Raw genomic sequence first — 17,355 nt, forward strand, 5'->3', positions numbered from 1 at the left:
AATTAGTTTTTAGAGTGGTTTTGCTCATTTTATTAGTTTTTATTTTTTGTTTAAGGCTCAGTTTTAGTTTATTTTTCATTAGTTTTAGTATTGATTGTTCATACTTTGTCAGGTGCAAGATTCAAGGTGCAAGAATGACTTGTGTAATAAGACCTCAATAAATTATAACATTAAAAAGAATTTGTAGTCAACAACCAACTGTTCACAAGATAGCAGCATTATATGCTAAATACCATGAGACATCAACAAGGAACAACATAAAGAAAAATCCAAAAAACTTATACTCCCAATAAACTCTTATCTCAAACATATGTATATCAAAAATCTAAAAATATTAATAAAAAAATCTTTCTCTCAAGAATAAATTGTACTGCCCAGTACTATATACAAGTCTAGCTTCAGTGCGGTAGATTAGCATTAGCTCCATGTAGTGTTTAACATCAGAACACAGTGAAACATTTTAAAGAAGAACAAACTGAAGCTCAAATACCCCTCCTTCTTTGTGGTCATTATTTTTTTTTTTTTTTGGCTGCAAACATAATTGTCTCTCTAGTTTTTTGTTGTTGTTTTTTTCACTTTGTTCACACCCATTCCAGGAGTGAACAGGTTAATCACAATCACGCACACTAAGGTGACACATGACGCTCCCAAATAAAACTGCTAGAGCAGAAAAAATTATTTCATAGCTGTCCACAAGGCTTTTAAAGAAACTGGCAAACACGAAAACAAAGTTCGTTTTATCTATAATTTCAGTTTGTTTTATTTAGTTTTGTAAACTTACAATACAGTCCCTTTCAGTTATCATCCCTTACCTATCGTGGGGGTTACATTCCAGAGACCCCCGCAATATGCGTAAATCTGCAAAGTAGCAGCATTTATTTATTTTATTGTTTATATATATTTTAAGGAGATGAAGGTGATGATTATGTGTTGAACATACAGTACTGCACAGCTAAGAAGACCATTACAGCTCTTGTGAAGGGACTATTTCATCAGCATTTCATCAGATGGTGCAGTATCTTTGACCTTGATCATAACTTCTATTTCTGCTACAGACGTAGGTGTATCTCTTCGTCTGAGGATGAACATATTTATACATATTATACATACATATTTACAGAGTTAATTTTATTTTTATTTTTTTTAAACCCACAATACAGTGAAGTTGCAGTAAGTGAACTGGGATATAGCAAGGGGCGACTTTAGATTTATTTATTTCAGGTATCGAAAATGTTTTTTCAGTTTTATTTTTTGTTATTTCGTTGGTTTTTGTTAACAATGAAAACCTTGGTCTGAAGGTTTCTTGTGAGCAAAAGTATTAGAATTTGTGACTGAGAGGTGTGTTTTGTTGTCTAGGTGTGCCCTGTTCCACTGATTATTCAAGCAATCAATACCACTGACTGATGTGCTCAGGATCAGATATGCAGATATGCAGATGTGCAGACTTAGAGTTAGAAGAGTAACCAACCTGAAAACCAGAGAGCTGTCTATGGGTGAAAATCAAGCAACTATGAAGCTGAGAGAAGATGAAATATCAATCAGAACCACAGCACAAACATTAGCCATAGTCAATACAACTGTTTGGAGTGTCCTGAAGAATAAATTTTTCACTGGTGTACTAAGTAACAGATCTTGAACAGGCAAACCAAGGAAAGCAACAGCAGTTTATAACAGAAACACTGTAAGTGCCATAAAGGAAGACACTAAAATGGGAAGACCAAGCTTGAATTTGGCAAGAAGTACAGAGAGAAGCGTCAGGAATTTTGGGACAAAGTTTTTATGGACTGATGAGACAAAGATTAACCTTTACCAAGGTGACTGAAAGTACAGAGAGAGAGAGGAGCTACTCATGATCCCAAAGATACGAGCTCATCTGTGAAACTCAGTGGAGTTAATGTCATGGTTTGGGCTTCCATTCTGGGGACAGGTTCATTAATCTTCATTGATGATGTCATGCGTGATGGCAGCAGTACAATAAACTCAGAAGTCTACAGAAACATTTTGTCTGTCAATTTAAAGATAAACTGATTGGGAGATCCTTCATCATGCAGCAAAATAATGACACTGTCAAGACTTCAAAGGAGTTCAAAGGAGTTCAAAGAGTGGAAGGTTTTAGACTGACCTATTCAATCTCCAGACTTAAACCCAGTCAACCGACAACTGGCAACCTGGGCGTTAGACCAGCAAGACCAGATATAAACAGCAACATCTTGATAAGTCGGGCAGATTTTTACACAAAAAACATTGTAGAAGTTTATTTTGTGTCACAGACACCGTCATGTTTCAACCCCCCCACCCCCACCCCCATTGACCCACATGTGGCTCGATGCCAAGCTGTAGCCAAATCTGACAAGAAACAAAAATATAGGTTACTGTAAGCATATGAGCATTAATTTAATTCAATGAAAATTATTATTGTCTTCTAATCTACCCTTATCCTGTTACCCTTATCCTGGGATGAAATTTTTTTCAATATCTGATGTAATGTGGAGATTGCCTATTCTTATATCCAATTTGATTGGAAGAGGGAACTATCCAATGAAAATTGACTGCTCTTGCAGGCTTTAAAATTTTAAAAAAGTGTAGATACTGTCTGATAAATCCAAAGTTGTCTAACTGAGATCAAAGGTGTTTTTCTGAAATCTGATAACAACGCCTCGTAACTGCTCAAGATTTACCATATAATATATTATAATTTGTTTTTTTCTTCTTCTTTAGCTTCAACTCGAATATGTCTTTACAGAATGCTTCAATCAAAGTGGCACACTTTATTATAGGTGGATTTGACACAGTCAGAAAACCTATTGTAATTGGTGCAGTTATACTGGTAACCTATCTTCTTGCTCTTTTTGCTAATATGGCAAATATCATGTTTATTATTTCTGACAAGAGATTACATAAACCAATGTATCTTCTCATTTGCAACCTTGCTGTTGTTGATATACTGTACACCTCCAGTTCCAGCCCAACAATGATTGGGGTTCTCCTTGCTGGTGTTAACACCATATCCTATGTGGAGTGTTTAATTCAAATGTGCATTTTTCATTTGGGAGCAGGGATGGAGTCATTTGTTTTAGCAGTTATGGGATTTGATCGATTAATTGCTATAATTTATCCTTTCCACTATCGTAGTTATTTAACAAATACACGTACCCTTGTTCTTACCTACTTCCTGTGGATTGTAGGTTGGTGTTTTGTGTCTTTTATACCTGCAACAGTTGTTCCTCTCCCTCACTGCACCTCAAGGCTGAAGTACGCTTTCTGTGACTATGCTGCTGTAATACGAACCACTTGTGTTGACCCTGAGATGTATTTCAATTTTGCTGCCACTATTGCATTTATCATTTTATTCAGCACTTTCATTTTAATTTGTCTTTCATATTGTGGGATCTTCTGTTTTGTAAAATTATCTTCAAGAAACGAAAAAAGGAAAATGTGGAGCACTGTTGTAAGTCACTTGATTTGTGTAATCATTCATTACTGTCCTGCATTTATTCACATGGTCTTAACCAGGTTTGGTGTGGTATTAACTCTTGAGGAACGCCAGGGTTTATTAATTGGGGCTGTCATCAGTCCATGTCTTGTAAATCCTTTTGTGTACTGTCTTAGTACAAAAGAAATTAAAAATAAGATCTTTAAGATTTTCAGAAAGGTACTCACATCTGGCTAAAGTCTTGTGAACTATGAGTATAATTTCTGTTTAGAAAACCACAGATATCACCTGTACTGACTTGGGTGTGAATTTTCTGAGCGTTACATAACAGAATTGTTGGTTTTAACACCAAATGCATCACTTTGCTGTAACCTCCCATCTCTCCAGGACCTGTACACCTCCAGGACACTGAGGCGTGCAGGTCGGATCACAGCCGACCACTCTCACCCTGGGCACAGACTTTTTGACCCTCTCCCCTCAGGCAGGAGGCTACGGTCCATACGGACCAGAACCTCCCGCCATAAGAACAGTTTCTTCCCCTCTGCTGTTGGACTCATGAACAATAACCCTAAGACTGTTACCACCACCCTCCACAAACGCTGATGACCCTATGTCTATGCACCTGTCTGATTGCACTGATGTACATATTACTCTGCACTGTATATTTTGTAATTTTGTAATATTGTGTTATAGTTATAGTACTAATATCTCTGTATATTTGCAATTTGTATACTTGTATATTGTCTTATAGTTTTTATACTTATTTGTTTTTTCTGTAAGCACGAAGTACCGCAGCAATTTCCTAATGCTGTGAATCTGTTCACCCATATGGCAATAAAACCTTCTGATTCTGATTCTGATGATTTGACTCTGGCAGAGAAGAGATGAATAATTCTGTTTTGTAGTACTTATACTGAGAAAATCCCCTCCAACATACAATGGCAGAAAGTTAAACTCAATTATGTCTCTGTGGATTATTTGGCATGTCATTTGCACTGTAAGGACAATGTGTTTTTGACATATATTGGGCTGAACATTTCCACAGTTCTCACAAGAGCATTCCTGCTATAGCATTGAGGTATACTGTCTTGTAATATGTAATACTTTTTCTAAGTGCTATTTACTTTTTGGATCTTTTTTTATAAATGCATCACTTGACTAAGACTCCTGAATGTGTCTATAGGCCAAATGTAGAGTTCTGTTTGTTTTGTTTTTTTTGTTCTCTTTGTATGTTTGTGTTCTATATAATTGTTAAAACCAGTAAATATATATATTTAAAAAAGAGTGTTTTTTCCTGCTTTACTCTAAATAATCATATTTTCAATTAATCAACAAAAACTAATCAACTTTAGCAATTATTTATTTCAACTGTTTGAACATTTCAAATGTTTGCGTTCTATATAATTGTTAAAAAAAAACAATACATACATATATACATACACACACACACACACACATATATATAGAGAGAGAGTATCAGAAAAGTGAATACACCCCACACATGTCTGCAGATATTTAAGTCTATCTTTTCATGGGACAACACTTACAAAATGACACTTTGACACAATGAAAAGTAGTCTGTGTGCAGCTTATATAACAGTGTAAATTTATTCTTCCCTCAAAATAACTCATATATACACTGCTCAAAAAAATAAAGGGAACACTCAAATAACACATCCTAGATCCGAATGAATGAAATATTCTCAGTGAATACTGTGTTCTGTACAAAGTTGAATGTGCTGACAACAAAATCACACAAAAATCATCAATGGAAATCAAATTTATTAATCAATGGAGGCCTGGATTTGGAGTTACACACAAAATTGAAGTGGAAAAACACTACAGGCAGATCCAACTTTGATGTAATGTCCTTAAAACAAGTCAAAATGAGGCACAGTATTGTGTGTGGCCTCCACATGTCTGTATGACCTCCCTACAATGCCTGGGCATGCTCCTGATGAGGTGGTGGATGGTCTCCTGAGGGATCTCGTCCCAGACCTGGACTAAAGCATCCAGCAACTCCTGGACAGTCTGTGGTGCAACGTGACGTTGGTGCATGGAGTGAGACATGTTGTCCCAGATGTGCTCAATCGGATTCAGGTCTGGGGAACGGACGGGCCAGTCCATAGCTTCAATGCCTTCATCTTGCAGGAACTGCTGACACACTCCAGCCACATGAGGTCTAGCATTGTCCTGCATTAGGAGGAACCCAGGGCCAACCGCACCAGCATATGGTCTCACAAGGGGTCTGAGGATCTCATCTCGGTACCTAATGGCAGTCATGCTACCTCTGGCGAGCACATGGAGGGCTGTGCGGCCCTCCAAAGAAATGCCACCCCACACCATTACTGATCCACTGCCAAACCGGTCACGCTGAAGGATGTTGCAGGCAGCAGATCGCTCTCCACGGCGTCTCCAGACTCTGTCACGTCTCTCACATGTGCTCAGTGTGAACCTGCTTTCATCTGTGAAGAGCACAGGGCGCCAGTGGCAAATTTGGCAATCCTGGTGTTCTCTGGCCAAGCGTCCTGCACGGTGTTGGGCTGTGAGCACAACCCCCATCTGAGGACGTCAGGCCCTCATACCATCCTCATGGAGTCAGTTTCTAACCATTTGTGCAGACACATGCACATTTGTGGCCTGCTGGAGGTCATTTTGCAGGGCTCTGGCAGGGCTCCTGTTCCTCCTTGCACAAAGGAGGAGGTAGCAGTCCTGCTGCTGGGTTGTTGCCCTCCTACAGCCTCCTCCACGTCTCCTGGTGTACTGGCCTGTCTCCTGGTAGCGCCTCCAGCCTCTGGACACTACGCTGACAGACACAGCAAACCTTCTTGCTACAGCTCGCATTGATGTGCCATCCTGGATGAGCTGCACTACCTGAGCCACTTGTGTGGGTTGTAGAGTCCGTCTCATGCTACCACAAGTGTGAAAGCACCACCACCATTCAAAAGTGACCAAAACATCAGCCAGAAAGCATAGGTACTGAGAAGTGGTCTGTGGTCCCCACCTGCAGAACCACTCCTTTATTGAGTGTGTCTTGCTAATTGCCAATAATTTCCACCTGCTCTCTATTCCATTTGCACAACAGCATGTGAAATTGATTGTCAATCACTGTTGCTTCCTAAGTGTACAGTTTGATTTCACAGAAGTTTGATTTACTTGGAGTTATATTGTGTTGTTTAAGTGTTCCCTTTGTTTTTTTTTGAGCAGTGTATATATATATATATATATATATATATATATATATATATATATATATATATATATATATATAGATAGATAAACTATGTTCTTTCCTGCTATGCTCTAAATAATCACATATTTTTAATTAATCCAAAACTAATCAACTTAAGCAATTATTTATTTCCACTGCCCCTATAATTATTTTGTTTCTAAAATGTCAAGATTTTTTTTTACTTTCCAGACTCAGGAGTTTGGAATCCAAGGATAATATTTAATATTTGGAAGCAGAAAAGATAGCTATGACACTGGAAGTCATTAATTGATGCGTTTTGACAAACAGAGAGAGGAGAGGTTGATTGGCAGTGAGAACCCACTGCCCGGACTGAAGGTGCAGGGAAGCAACCCTCTCGTCTACTGGTGAAGACTCCGATGTACAGGCAGCAAGCCGGGGGGATACAAGAATACCCACCCCAGCTCGCCGCTTCTCACAAGGGCAACTCCAGACTGGAACAGAGTCCAGCCCCTCTCTAGGAGACTGGTTCCAGAGCCCAGGCCATGTGTTGATGTGTGCCCAACTATATCTAACCAGTATCTCTCAACCTTGTGCACTAGTTCAGGCTCCTTCCCCACCAGAGAGGTGACATTCCATGTCAGAGTAGACAGTCTTGATAGCCGGGAATCAGTTGGCCAGGGCCTCCGCCTTGGTCCACCACCCGACACACACTGCACCCGACCCCTACGATGCCTCCTGCAGGCGTTGGGCCTACAGGAGGGTGGGCCCCATTTCCATAGGGGTATCCACAGTATTCCTGACTTCGCGCCACTACTCATAATTCATAGCGGAAACCGGTAGTTTACTTCCGTTTGCGCTGTTGTTTACGGTTGCGGGCTTACACACTTGCCGTTCATTTAAACATTTTGACACTGCAGTTTCTTTTACCTGGCCTAAATGGTACCACATCGGAGGTGGATACATTGCAAGGATGTTTTAAAAAGCAGCAAGATAACAGTGCCTCACCCGTCACTTGTGTAAATGACATGAAATTATGGCCTGAAGTCAGCTACATCGACATTATCAGTTACCTTGTTTTTTCCGAAGGTGTTGATGGCGGGGAATCACGTAATTATAAGAGCACCAGATTACCTTCAAAGCAATAAAATCAATAAAGTAATGCTGAACAAACAAGGCAACGTTGTTTTCCTTAAAGCAGCTGTAGAGCCGAGCCAGCGCATCGGCCAAGCTAAGCGCTTAGCATGGGTCATGCTAAGGGAAAGTGGAGCGGTGGAGACAGTCACCTGTTCCTGTATCGCGGATTAGGGAAATCATGTAGTGATGCTGCAGCTATTCTGTGGAAGGTATATCACTGATCTGGATATCAGAGCGTTCAGATCACTGAAACAGAAACACTGGACTGGCTGAAGGCTGTGATCGGGGAGACACGCAGCTGTCATCTTGCTAACTGCTACGTGTTTACATGAAGGCAGGCATTGTTTAAGCTTTGTGTAGGCTGTATGCTGTAGTGTCACACTATAAAAAAAATAACGTAAAAAAATAAGAGGCTGTGCATTAAAGGAAAACTTAAAACATAAGGAAAAAATACGGTAATAGGATGTGCAACTGGGTAGTATAATTTGGGGGAAAATGAACAAATTTACAGAATAAAATAATTTGAAAAAATGTACAGACTGATGTAGTGACAACCGACAACAGCACAAGTTGAACCCGAGCTCATGTTCCAACTAATAAAGCCGCCTGTTACAGCACAAAGTAACCGAATTTTGTCATTAAATCTGGCTCTGACTTTGGGTAACCAAAAGTATAAAACCGAACACCGGAAGTAGCGTCTATCATGGCAGCCTACGTGTGCTCTTCCAGAAACCCGTGGATTCTGAATCGCTCTTTGTCTGGCCCCTCACCCAGGACCAATTTGACATGGGAGACCCTACAAGGGGGACAAGCCCCCCAGACATCATTGCTCCTGGGATCACTGGGACACACAAACCCCTCCACCACGATAAGGAGGTGATTCATGGAAGAGGCTGCCCGGGCTGCCTTTTGTCACCGGTTCTGTTCATAATTTTTATGGACAGAATTTCTAGAAGTAGCCATATGGTGCAAGGCTTCTGCCTTGGTGGCCTGAGAATCTTGCCTCTGCACTTTGCGGATGATGCGGTCCTGTTGTCAGGTGGTGGCCTCCAGCTCGCAGTGGATTGATTCACAGCTGAGTGTGAAGTGGCTGGCATGAGAATCAGCACCTCTAAGTCTCAGGCCATGGTCCTCAACTGGAAAAGGGTGGAGTGCCCTCTCAGGGACAAGTTCCTGCCCCAGGTGGAGGAGTTTAATTATCTTGGGGTCTTGTTCACGAGTGATGGGAGAAGGGAACGGTAGATCAACAGACAGATTGGGGCTGCATCTGTCGTCATGCAGACATTGCATCTGTCTATCGTGGTGAAGAGGGAGCTGAGCGTAAAAGCAAAGCTGTCGATTTAATCAGTCGATCTATGTCCCTACCCTCACCTATGGTCACGAGCCTTGGGTAGTGACTGAAAGAATAAGATCGCGAATACAAGCGGCAGAAATGAGCATTCTCTGAAGGGTGGCTGGCCTCTCCCTTAGAGATAAGGTGAGGAGTGCAGCCGTTGGGGAGGGGCTCAGAGTAGAGCCACTGTTCCTCCACATCGAGAGGAGCAAGCTGAGGTGGCTTGGGCATCTGACTAGGATACTTCCTGGGCACCTCTTGGGTGAGGTGTTCCGGGCATGTCCTACCGGGAGGAGGCCCCAGGGTAGACACAGGACACACTGGAGAGGTTATATTTCTTGGCTGGCCTGGGAATGCCTTGGAGTCCTTCTGGATGAGCTGGTAGAGGTAGCTGGGGAGAGGGAAGACTGGGCTTCTCTGCTTAGGCTGCTGACCCCGCGACCCAGCCCCAGATAAGCAGAAAAAAATGGATGGATGGATAAGTAATAAGATCAGTGCGCTTTGTTACCTATTCTTACCTGTTCTGCTTAAGCAGCTAGTTTATTGTCATCACTCACTTTGTCGGTTTGATTTTAGTCACAAAACATCCAAAAAAATTTCATTCTGAAAAATAAACAAAAAAGTAACACAGATATCATATAATAATGTTGTGTACTTTTACAAAATAGAACAAGCTGGCTCTATAAGAGAAGTTCATGAATCTCTAGGTTGAGAAAAGAAAACCTGAAAGATCCTCAACTGGTGTCCTCAAAAAACAGTCTGAGTAAAGAGGGGCCCCCAGGATGCTGGCATTCTAAAACAACAAAAAGAGAAGCATTCCTAACTGGCTGCTAGCATTTGAGAAGACAAGCAGTGTGTTTGTGTGTTTTGTCCACTGTATTATAATAGTACATAAACAGAATGACACTCAAATAAAACAAAACAAAGTTGGAATCAAAAATTATTGTCTCCTAATCTACCATTATCCTGCTATTGAAGAGGATGACATCATCCTTTTGCAATATGGGAACTGCCCATTTTTATATCCAGTGTGATTGGAAGAGGGTGCTGGCCAATGAAAATTTACTGTCATTGCAAGCCTTAAAAGCATAGGCTTAGATATTGTCTGGTAAACACAAAGCTGTTTGAGTGGGCTCAGAGACATCTTTGTGAACTCTGATAACAATTGCTTGTGTATATACATATATATATAATATATTTTTCACCATTCTTTGCATTGAGACGAGTGGTTTTCTTTGTTTTTTCTGCTTCTTCAAACGCATTTAAACATGTCTTTACAGAATGCTTCAATCAAAGTAACACACTTCATTATAGGTGGTTTTGACTCAGTTAGAAGACCTGTTGCAGTTGGTGTCGTTATGCTGGTAATCTATCTTCTAGCTGTTCTTGCCAATATGGTAAATGTCATCTTCATTATTTCTGACAAGAGATTACATAAACCCATGTATCTTCTCATTTGTAACCTTGCTGTTGTTGATATCTTATACACCTCCAATTCCAGTCCAACAATGATTGGGGTTCTGATCGCTGGTGTTAATACCATATCCTATGTAGAATGCTTAATTCAAATGTTTGTTTTCCAATTGGGAATGGTGATGGAGCTGTTTGCTTTAGCAATTATGGCATTGGATCGATTAATTGCTATAATGTTTCCTTTTCAATACCACACTTATTTAACAAACACACGTACTGTTGTTCTTGCATGTATGCTCTGGGTTGGTACTTGTGTTTATGTGGCTGTTCCATCTGCAAGTCTGGTTCGACTTCCTCACTGCAGCTCCAGGCTGAGGTACGCTTTCTGTGACTATGCTGCTGTCATACGAACCACCTGTATCGATCCCAACAGTTCTTTCAATGAAGGTGCCATCATATTGTCATTTTTCTTTTTTTTTACCTTCATTTTTATTTGCCTTTCATACTTTGTGATTGGATTTTTCATAAAATTTTCATCCCTTAAGGACAAAACAAAAATGGGAAGCACTTGTGTGAGTCATTTGATCATTGTAGCATGTTATTACTGTCCTTTATTTGTTCTCATTGCCTTGACCAGAGTAGGTGTGGTGTTAACTCTTGAGGAACGTCAGGGTTTATGGATTTGGACCATCCTCGGTCCATCTCTCGTAAATCCCTTTGTGTACTCTCTTAGGACAAAAGAAATTAAAAATAAGATCTTTAAAGTATTTAAAAAAGGTTAACATCTCTGACTAGAGTTTTGTTAAATGTGAGTACACCTTTCTTGTAAAAGTTCCTTAATTTTATTTGTTATTTATTATTTTTACTGTGCTGAAATAATGTAATGTATTCCTTTAGGCATTTTCTAATGTCTTTTTATTCTGTTCAGAGTTATAAAAAATTGTATTTAACTGAATTGTATCATATCATATCATTGTAGCATATTATCTATTAAAAATATAAACCTTATCTATAGAAAAAAAAATCACACTCACAATTTGCACTGTTGGGGTTTGATTTAACACTGACACAGAGAGACATTATGCTTTCTGGAATAGTTTTTAAATTCTTTTTTTATTCAGAGTTTGATGAATGAAGTTACTGATTTTTTCTTTACAGAATGCTCCGATCAAAGTGGCACACTTTATTATAATATAATAATATAATATGGCAAATATCATGTTTATTATTTTTGACAAGAGATTACATAAACCAGTGTATCTTCTCATTTGTAACCTTGCTGTTGTTGATATACTGTACACCTCCATTTCCAGTCCAGCAATGACTGTACTCCCTGTGCGCCTGACAGCACAAATGAACCAGCTGCTAATGGCCAAAGGCCAGACAGTCCTGATCCCCAGGGACCCCCAGAAAGGGCTGGACCTATCCAACTACTGGCCAATAACCTGCCTCAGTACAACATGGAAACTCCTGTCGGGCATCATAGCAGCTAAGATGAACATGCACATGGCTCAATACATGACTGGGGCCCAGAAAGGAATTGACAGTAACACCAGAGATCCAAAAAAGAAGCTGCTGGTAGATAGAGCAGTTGCTCAAGACTGCGAGACCAGACTGACCTACTTGTGCACCACCTGGATTGATTACAAGAAAGCGTAAGACTCAGTACCTCACATATGGATCCTGGAATGGCTAGAACTGTACAAGATCAACAGGATCTTAAGAGTCTTCATCTGGAATTCAGTGGAGATGTGGAAAAAAACACTAGATGCCAACTTCAAGCCAATTGCACAAGTCACCATCAAGTCTGGAATTTACCAAGGAAATGCTCTGTCCCCACTGCTGTTCTGTGTAGACCATAACCCCCTCAGCCAGATCATTAACAAGACTAGATTATTATTGTCTATGTGTATGGGTATGGCTGTGTGTATATATGTGATTGTGTGTGTGTCTGTGTGTGTGTGTGTGGGGTGGGGGGTGGGGGGTAGATGTGTGTGTTTGAGTGTAGGTGAGTGTGTGTGTGTATAGGTATATATGTCTATTTTTCTTTTATATTATTGTTACTTTCTTTATATTTATTCTTCTTAAAAGGCAAAACTGGGACCTTTCATTCCACTGCATATAAATGTGATGCAAATGACAATAAAGAATCCTTGAATCCAAAATGACATTAATCTGAATGCCAGGAGTGAATGAGACATCGATTCACTGATCCACACTACTAGAATCCACAGCAATGACACTGAAATGTCATTCAGACTGGAGAAGTGTAGTTGGATGATAACAAAGAGAGGAAAGGTAGTCAGAATTGATTGCACTAACAGAAGGCAACATTGTAGACACTGAAGAGAGCTACAAGTACCTTGGATTCCCACAGGCCAATAGAAACCATGAAGAAGCTGCTTGGAAAGATGCAACCGCCAAGAGTAAGGCAAGTCCTCAGGAGTCAGTTGAATAAGAAGAACAAGATCTGGGCAGTCAACACCTACACTCTGCTGGTCATTAGATACCCTGCTGGGATAATAAGCTGACATCAAGCCACTGACATCCAGACAAGAAAGCTCCTTACCATGCACGGAGCATGGAAGGACAGGCCCCTGTACTAATCATGGCAGCACAGGAACAAACTCTAAGCACAAGACTGATAGAAGCTGGAGTCTACCACACCAGGCTAGTTCCCAGGTGCAGGCAGTGCAGAGATGCCCCTGAGACAATCCAGCGCATAACAGCAGGGTGCAAGATGCTAGCAGGTGGGACATACATGGAATGCCGTAACCAAGTGGTTGGCATAGTATACAGGAACATCTGTATCAAGTATGGCCTGGGTAAGATGAGTGGGTGGTGGTTTCCCACATGTGGCCAGCTTAGACTTAGCACAGTTCAAACCTTGGACCTGCCTTCTCTGCCCTGCGGTTGGGTGTAGTGAACTGGGGTGCTTACTTAGTAGTAAGTAAGTCAGTACTTAGCTGACTTCTACTTCCTGGTCATATGTATATTGATGCCCCCCCCCCCCTTTTTTCCCCTTTCTTCTCAGTCTTTTCTTCCTACCTGTCAGACCTGGCAGTTGTTTTGTGTGGACAGTAATAGAAATAAATGAACAAATAAAATAAAAAGACAATCATTAACAACAGTAGCCTATAGAGAAATTATAGAGCTCTTCTTGTAAAAGCTAATTTGTTTGGCACAACAGTGTATTCGGATCATGAATCTGATTGCAAAAACTGCCAGACAGGCTTAAAAATAACAACCCCCCCCCCCCAAAAAAGCAGAAAAAAAGTAATCCCCGTGATAATCGGAACGTTTGGGGCAGTGACCCCTAAACTGGGAAGCTCTGGTTTAGGGGTCACAAAGTTCCTGCAGATTCCAATAATGATATCTGAGATCTCTGTCCAGAAGACTGCAGTCCTGGGAACAGCTAAGATACTGCCCAGGATCCTCAAGCTCCCAGACCTTTGGTAGACCCCAGCTTGGAGGACAAAGACCTCCCACAGGGTGAGTGGGGAATTTTAGATAAATAGATTTATTGGTCTTCACAACACAAGAAGTGCTTTTGAATTCTGCTCTGCATTAAGGTGGTCCCAACTTCATTTAGCCCATTGCTATAATTGATCCTTTTCACTATCATAGTTATTTAACAAATACATGTACACTAGTAATTACAGCCCAGTAATTAATTATGCCCAGGTATGGCCTGACACAAACTACAAATCAAGTGGCACCTGTTGCTATGTTTAATTATATTGGATTTTTCACAGCTTAAACTGGGAGACATTGCTTATGTGTGTACAGATGGCAAAGAAAGATACAGGGGAAGACACGTGGGCAAATTGGCGACAGGCCGGGACGCGAACCCACGCTGCCCGCACCGCGGCATACATATGTGGTCCCCGGCTTCACAACTAAGCCACCCAGGCACCGTCTACAGTGTATTTTATAAAGAACTCAAGATCTGCATGTAAAAGGCAGATTTACACATAGCTCTTATTATTTTTCACTGTCCATCCTACAGGCGCTCCATTCCAATATTTAGTGTAGTTAAAATTATTATTTCATGGTTCTCTCATAAAAAGAGCCAAAGTAAAAGTTCATAAAAGAATGTAAACTGTGAGATTGGCTTTGGTGGAATTAAAAGTTACTAATGATTTCAATCCATCCTTATCTCACCACTGGGGGAGATGACATCATGTATCTGCGATCTCTGGTGATATGTAAATACAGAGGATTGTACATCACTAAAAGCAGTGTGATTGGATGCGGGAGCTGCCCAGTGAAAACTCACCATTCTTGTGAGACTTAAAATGCCAAAGCTCAGATTTGGTGTTGGTAACATTTGGCTTTAGCAGGGTTATTATTTTTCTTTTTTTTTCCCTTGTTTATGGCCACTAAATATTTGAAGTATATTTAACCACCTTTTACTTTGAGAAGAATTGTTCATTTTTGTTTTATTTTTACTTCAAATTGAAATTCATTTAAAATTTGAAATTTATTTTTTTAACATTTTGATGAATATGTCTTTACAGAATGCTTCTATCAAAGTAACACACTTCATTATAGGTGGTTTTGACACAGTCAAAAGGCCGGTGGCAGTTGGTGTGGTTATGCTGATAACCTATCTTCTTGCTGTTTTTGCCAGTTTGGTAAATATCCTCTTCATTGTTTTTGACAAGCAGTTACATAAACCCATGTATCTTCTCATTTGCAACCTTGCTGTTGTTGACATACTGTATACCACTAGTACTACTCCGACAATGATTGGGGTTCTACTTGCTGGTGTTAATACCATATCCTATGTGGAGTGCTTAATTCAAATGTGTGCTTTTCTCTTGGGAACAATAATGGAGTTGTTTGCTTTAACAGATATGGCATTTGATCGACTAATTGCTATAATTTGTCCTTTTCACTATGAGAGTTATTTAACTAATACATGCACACTCGTAATTACATACATTCTGTGGATTGTTGCCTGTGCTTTTGTGGTTTCTATGCTTGCAGCAGTTGTCCCTCTCCCTCACTGCAGCTCAAGGCTGAAGTACACTTTCTGTGACTTTGCTGCTCTAATACGAAGCACTTGTGCTGACCCTGATAAATATTTCAATCAAGGTGCCATTATAGCATTCACTGTGTTAGTTTCCACATTCATTTTCATTTGTCTCTCTTATTGTGGGATCTTATTTTTTGTGAAATTATCTTCAAAAAAAGAGAAAAAGAAAATGGGGAGCACTCTTGTGAGTCACCTCATTTGTGTAATATGCTTTTACTGTCCTATATTTGTCACTGGTATCTTGACCAGGTTTGGTGTGGTATTAACCCTCGAAGAGCGCCACGGTTTATTAATTGGAACCATCCTCGGCCCATCCCTTGTTAATCCTTTTGTGTACTGTCTTAGGACAAAAGAAATTAAAAGTAAGATATTTAAGATATTCAAAAAGTTTGGCACTTTTGGCTAGAGTCCTGTAAACTATGAGTGCACTTACTTGTAAAATAATGGGCACAAATGTTGGAATATTCATTTAAGCATTTTCTAAACTTTATTCTGATTTGTAAAACCTTGAATCCTATTTAGGTGAGAAGCAAAAACCTGTAAATCATTATTATCGATACGAGTTTCATTCATTTTTTAAGCGAATAGTCTGCTGATGATTTCCTTCCATAACCAGATTTTTGAAGCATAAACTTTTCCCGTTAACTCTTGCACATTTTTGAGTTTTTATTAAAATGCATAGACTGCTTCGCAATCTTATATTTCAACTCAATGTTCTGAATAAATATTCCCTGTCCTTGATTTTTTTTCTGGAAATCTTTATTAAGAAGTTTGTTTGTGAGCAACACTGTGACAATAAATGGTAAATGGACTAGTTCTTATATAGCGCTTGTCTACTCTGAGCACTCAAAGTGCTTATACAAGATGTTTACATTTACCCGTTCATACAAGCACTTCCATGATTAACTAAGTTAAGTACTTTTTCTTATCTAACATTCACACTCCAAAGGTTGCATTGTGTTAAATGTCTTGCCCAAGGATACATTGGCATGCAACCTGGAGTAGCCAGGAATTGAACCGCTGACCTTCCGATCAGTAGGTGACCTGCTCTACCCCCTGAGCTACAGCCACCCCGAAATAACAATGCTTCAAGTCATTTTTTTCTATTATCAATTAATAAAGTAATTACTTTGTTATTTTGAACTGAAATAACAGAATGACTTTTTTTTTAATGTTTTTAATGTTTAATGTTTTTTAATGTTTAATAACCCAAAGAACTTTTGTTTACTCCATGGAAACAGTTTGGCATTAAAAAAATATCTGAGAAGCGAAAGGTCAAGTTTAGGGTTTGTCTCTTTTAAAGTGGGTGGATGAACTTTATTAGACAGCTAGTGAGCACACAGGGACAGACAGAAAAACATTTTTGAATAAAGATGCAGGTAAAATGTCAAGAGAGCAAAAGGACGCCTCATTGAATCAGTTACTTTGAGCAGCTCAGGTAAAGGAGACAGGTAAAAATATTTCTAAAATGGAAAGCTAAGATGGGGAGGAACAAACAGTGAAAAGGAAGATACCAAAGGGAAAATATTAATCCTCATAAAAAATTTTAATCTAATTTTAATAGGCAATGTACGAAGGAGTATTAGGGCCACATTGAAAAAAAAAAATTAAATTGTGCATTTCGAGAATAAAGTCAAAATTTCGAGAATAAAGTCGTATTAGGGCCACATTGAAAAAAAAAAATTAAATTGTGCATTTCGAGAATAAAGTCAAAATTTCGAGAATAAAGTCGTAATTTCGAGAAAAAAAGTCAAAATACTATTTCGAGAATAAAGTCAAAATTTCGAGATTAAAGTCGTAATTTCGAG

General features: G+C 39.6%; 3 protein-coding genes across 3 annotated transcripts; all 3 read left to right on the top strand.

Annotated features, from left to right (window-relative positions):
* Positions 1–2,731: 2,731 nt before the first annotated feature.
* LOC115790381 (olfactory receptor 6F1-like) lies at positions 2,732–7,034 on the top strand. Its single transcript, XM_030744219.1, has 2 exons — positions 2,732–3,652; positions 6,954–7,034. Exons 1-2 carry the CDS (start codon positions 2,732–2,734, stop codon positions 7,032–7,034), a joined length of 1,002 nt encoding a protein of 333 aa, XP_030600079.1.
* A 3,327-nt stretch (positions 7,035–10,361) lies between these two features.
* On the top strand, positions 10,362–11,288 carry LOC115790383 (olfactory receptor 2AT4-like). Its single transcript, XM_030744220.1, has one exon. It carries the CDS (start codon positions 10,362–10,364, stop codon positions 11,286–11,288), a length of 927 nt encoding a protein of 308 aa, XP_030600080.1.
* Positions 11,289–15,014: 3,726 nt separating this feature from the next.
* LOC115790384 (olfactory receptor 2AT4-like) lies at positions 15,015–15,953 on the top strand. The gene has a single exon (XM_030744221.1). It carries the CDS (start codon positions 15,015–15,017, stop codon positions 15,951–15,953), a length of 939 nt encoding a protein of 312 aa, XP_030600081.1.
* Positions 15,954–17,355: the final 1,402 nt, after the last annotated feature.

This window comes from Archocentrus centrarchus, chromosome 13 (assembly GCF_007364275.1).
Source record: "Archocentrus centrarchus isolate MPI-CPG fArcCen1 chromosome 13, fArcCen1, whole genome shotgun sequence".
NCBI classification, from domain to species: domain Eukaryota; kingdom Metazoa; phylum Chordata; class Actinopteri; order Cichliformes; family Cichlidae; genus Archocentrus; species Archocentrus centrarchus.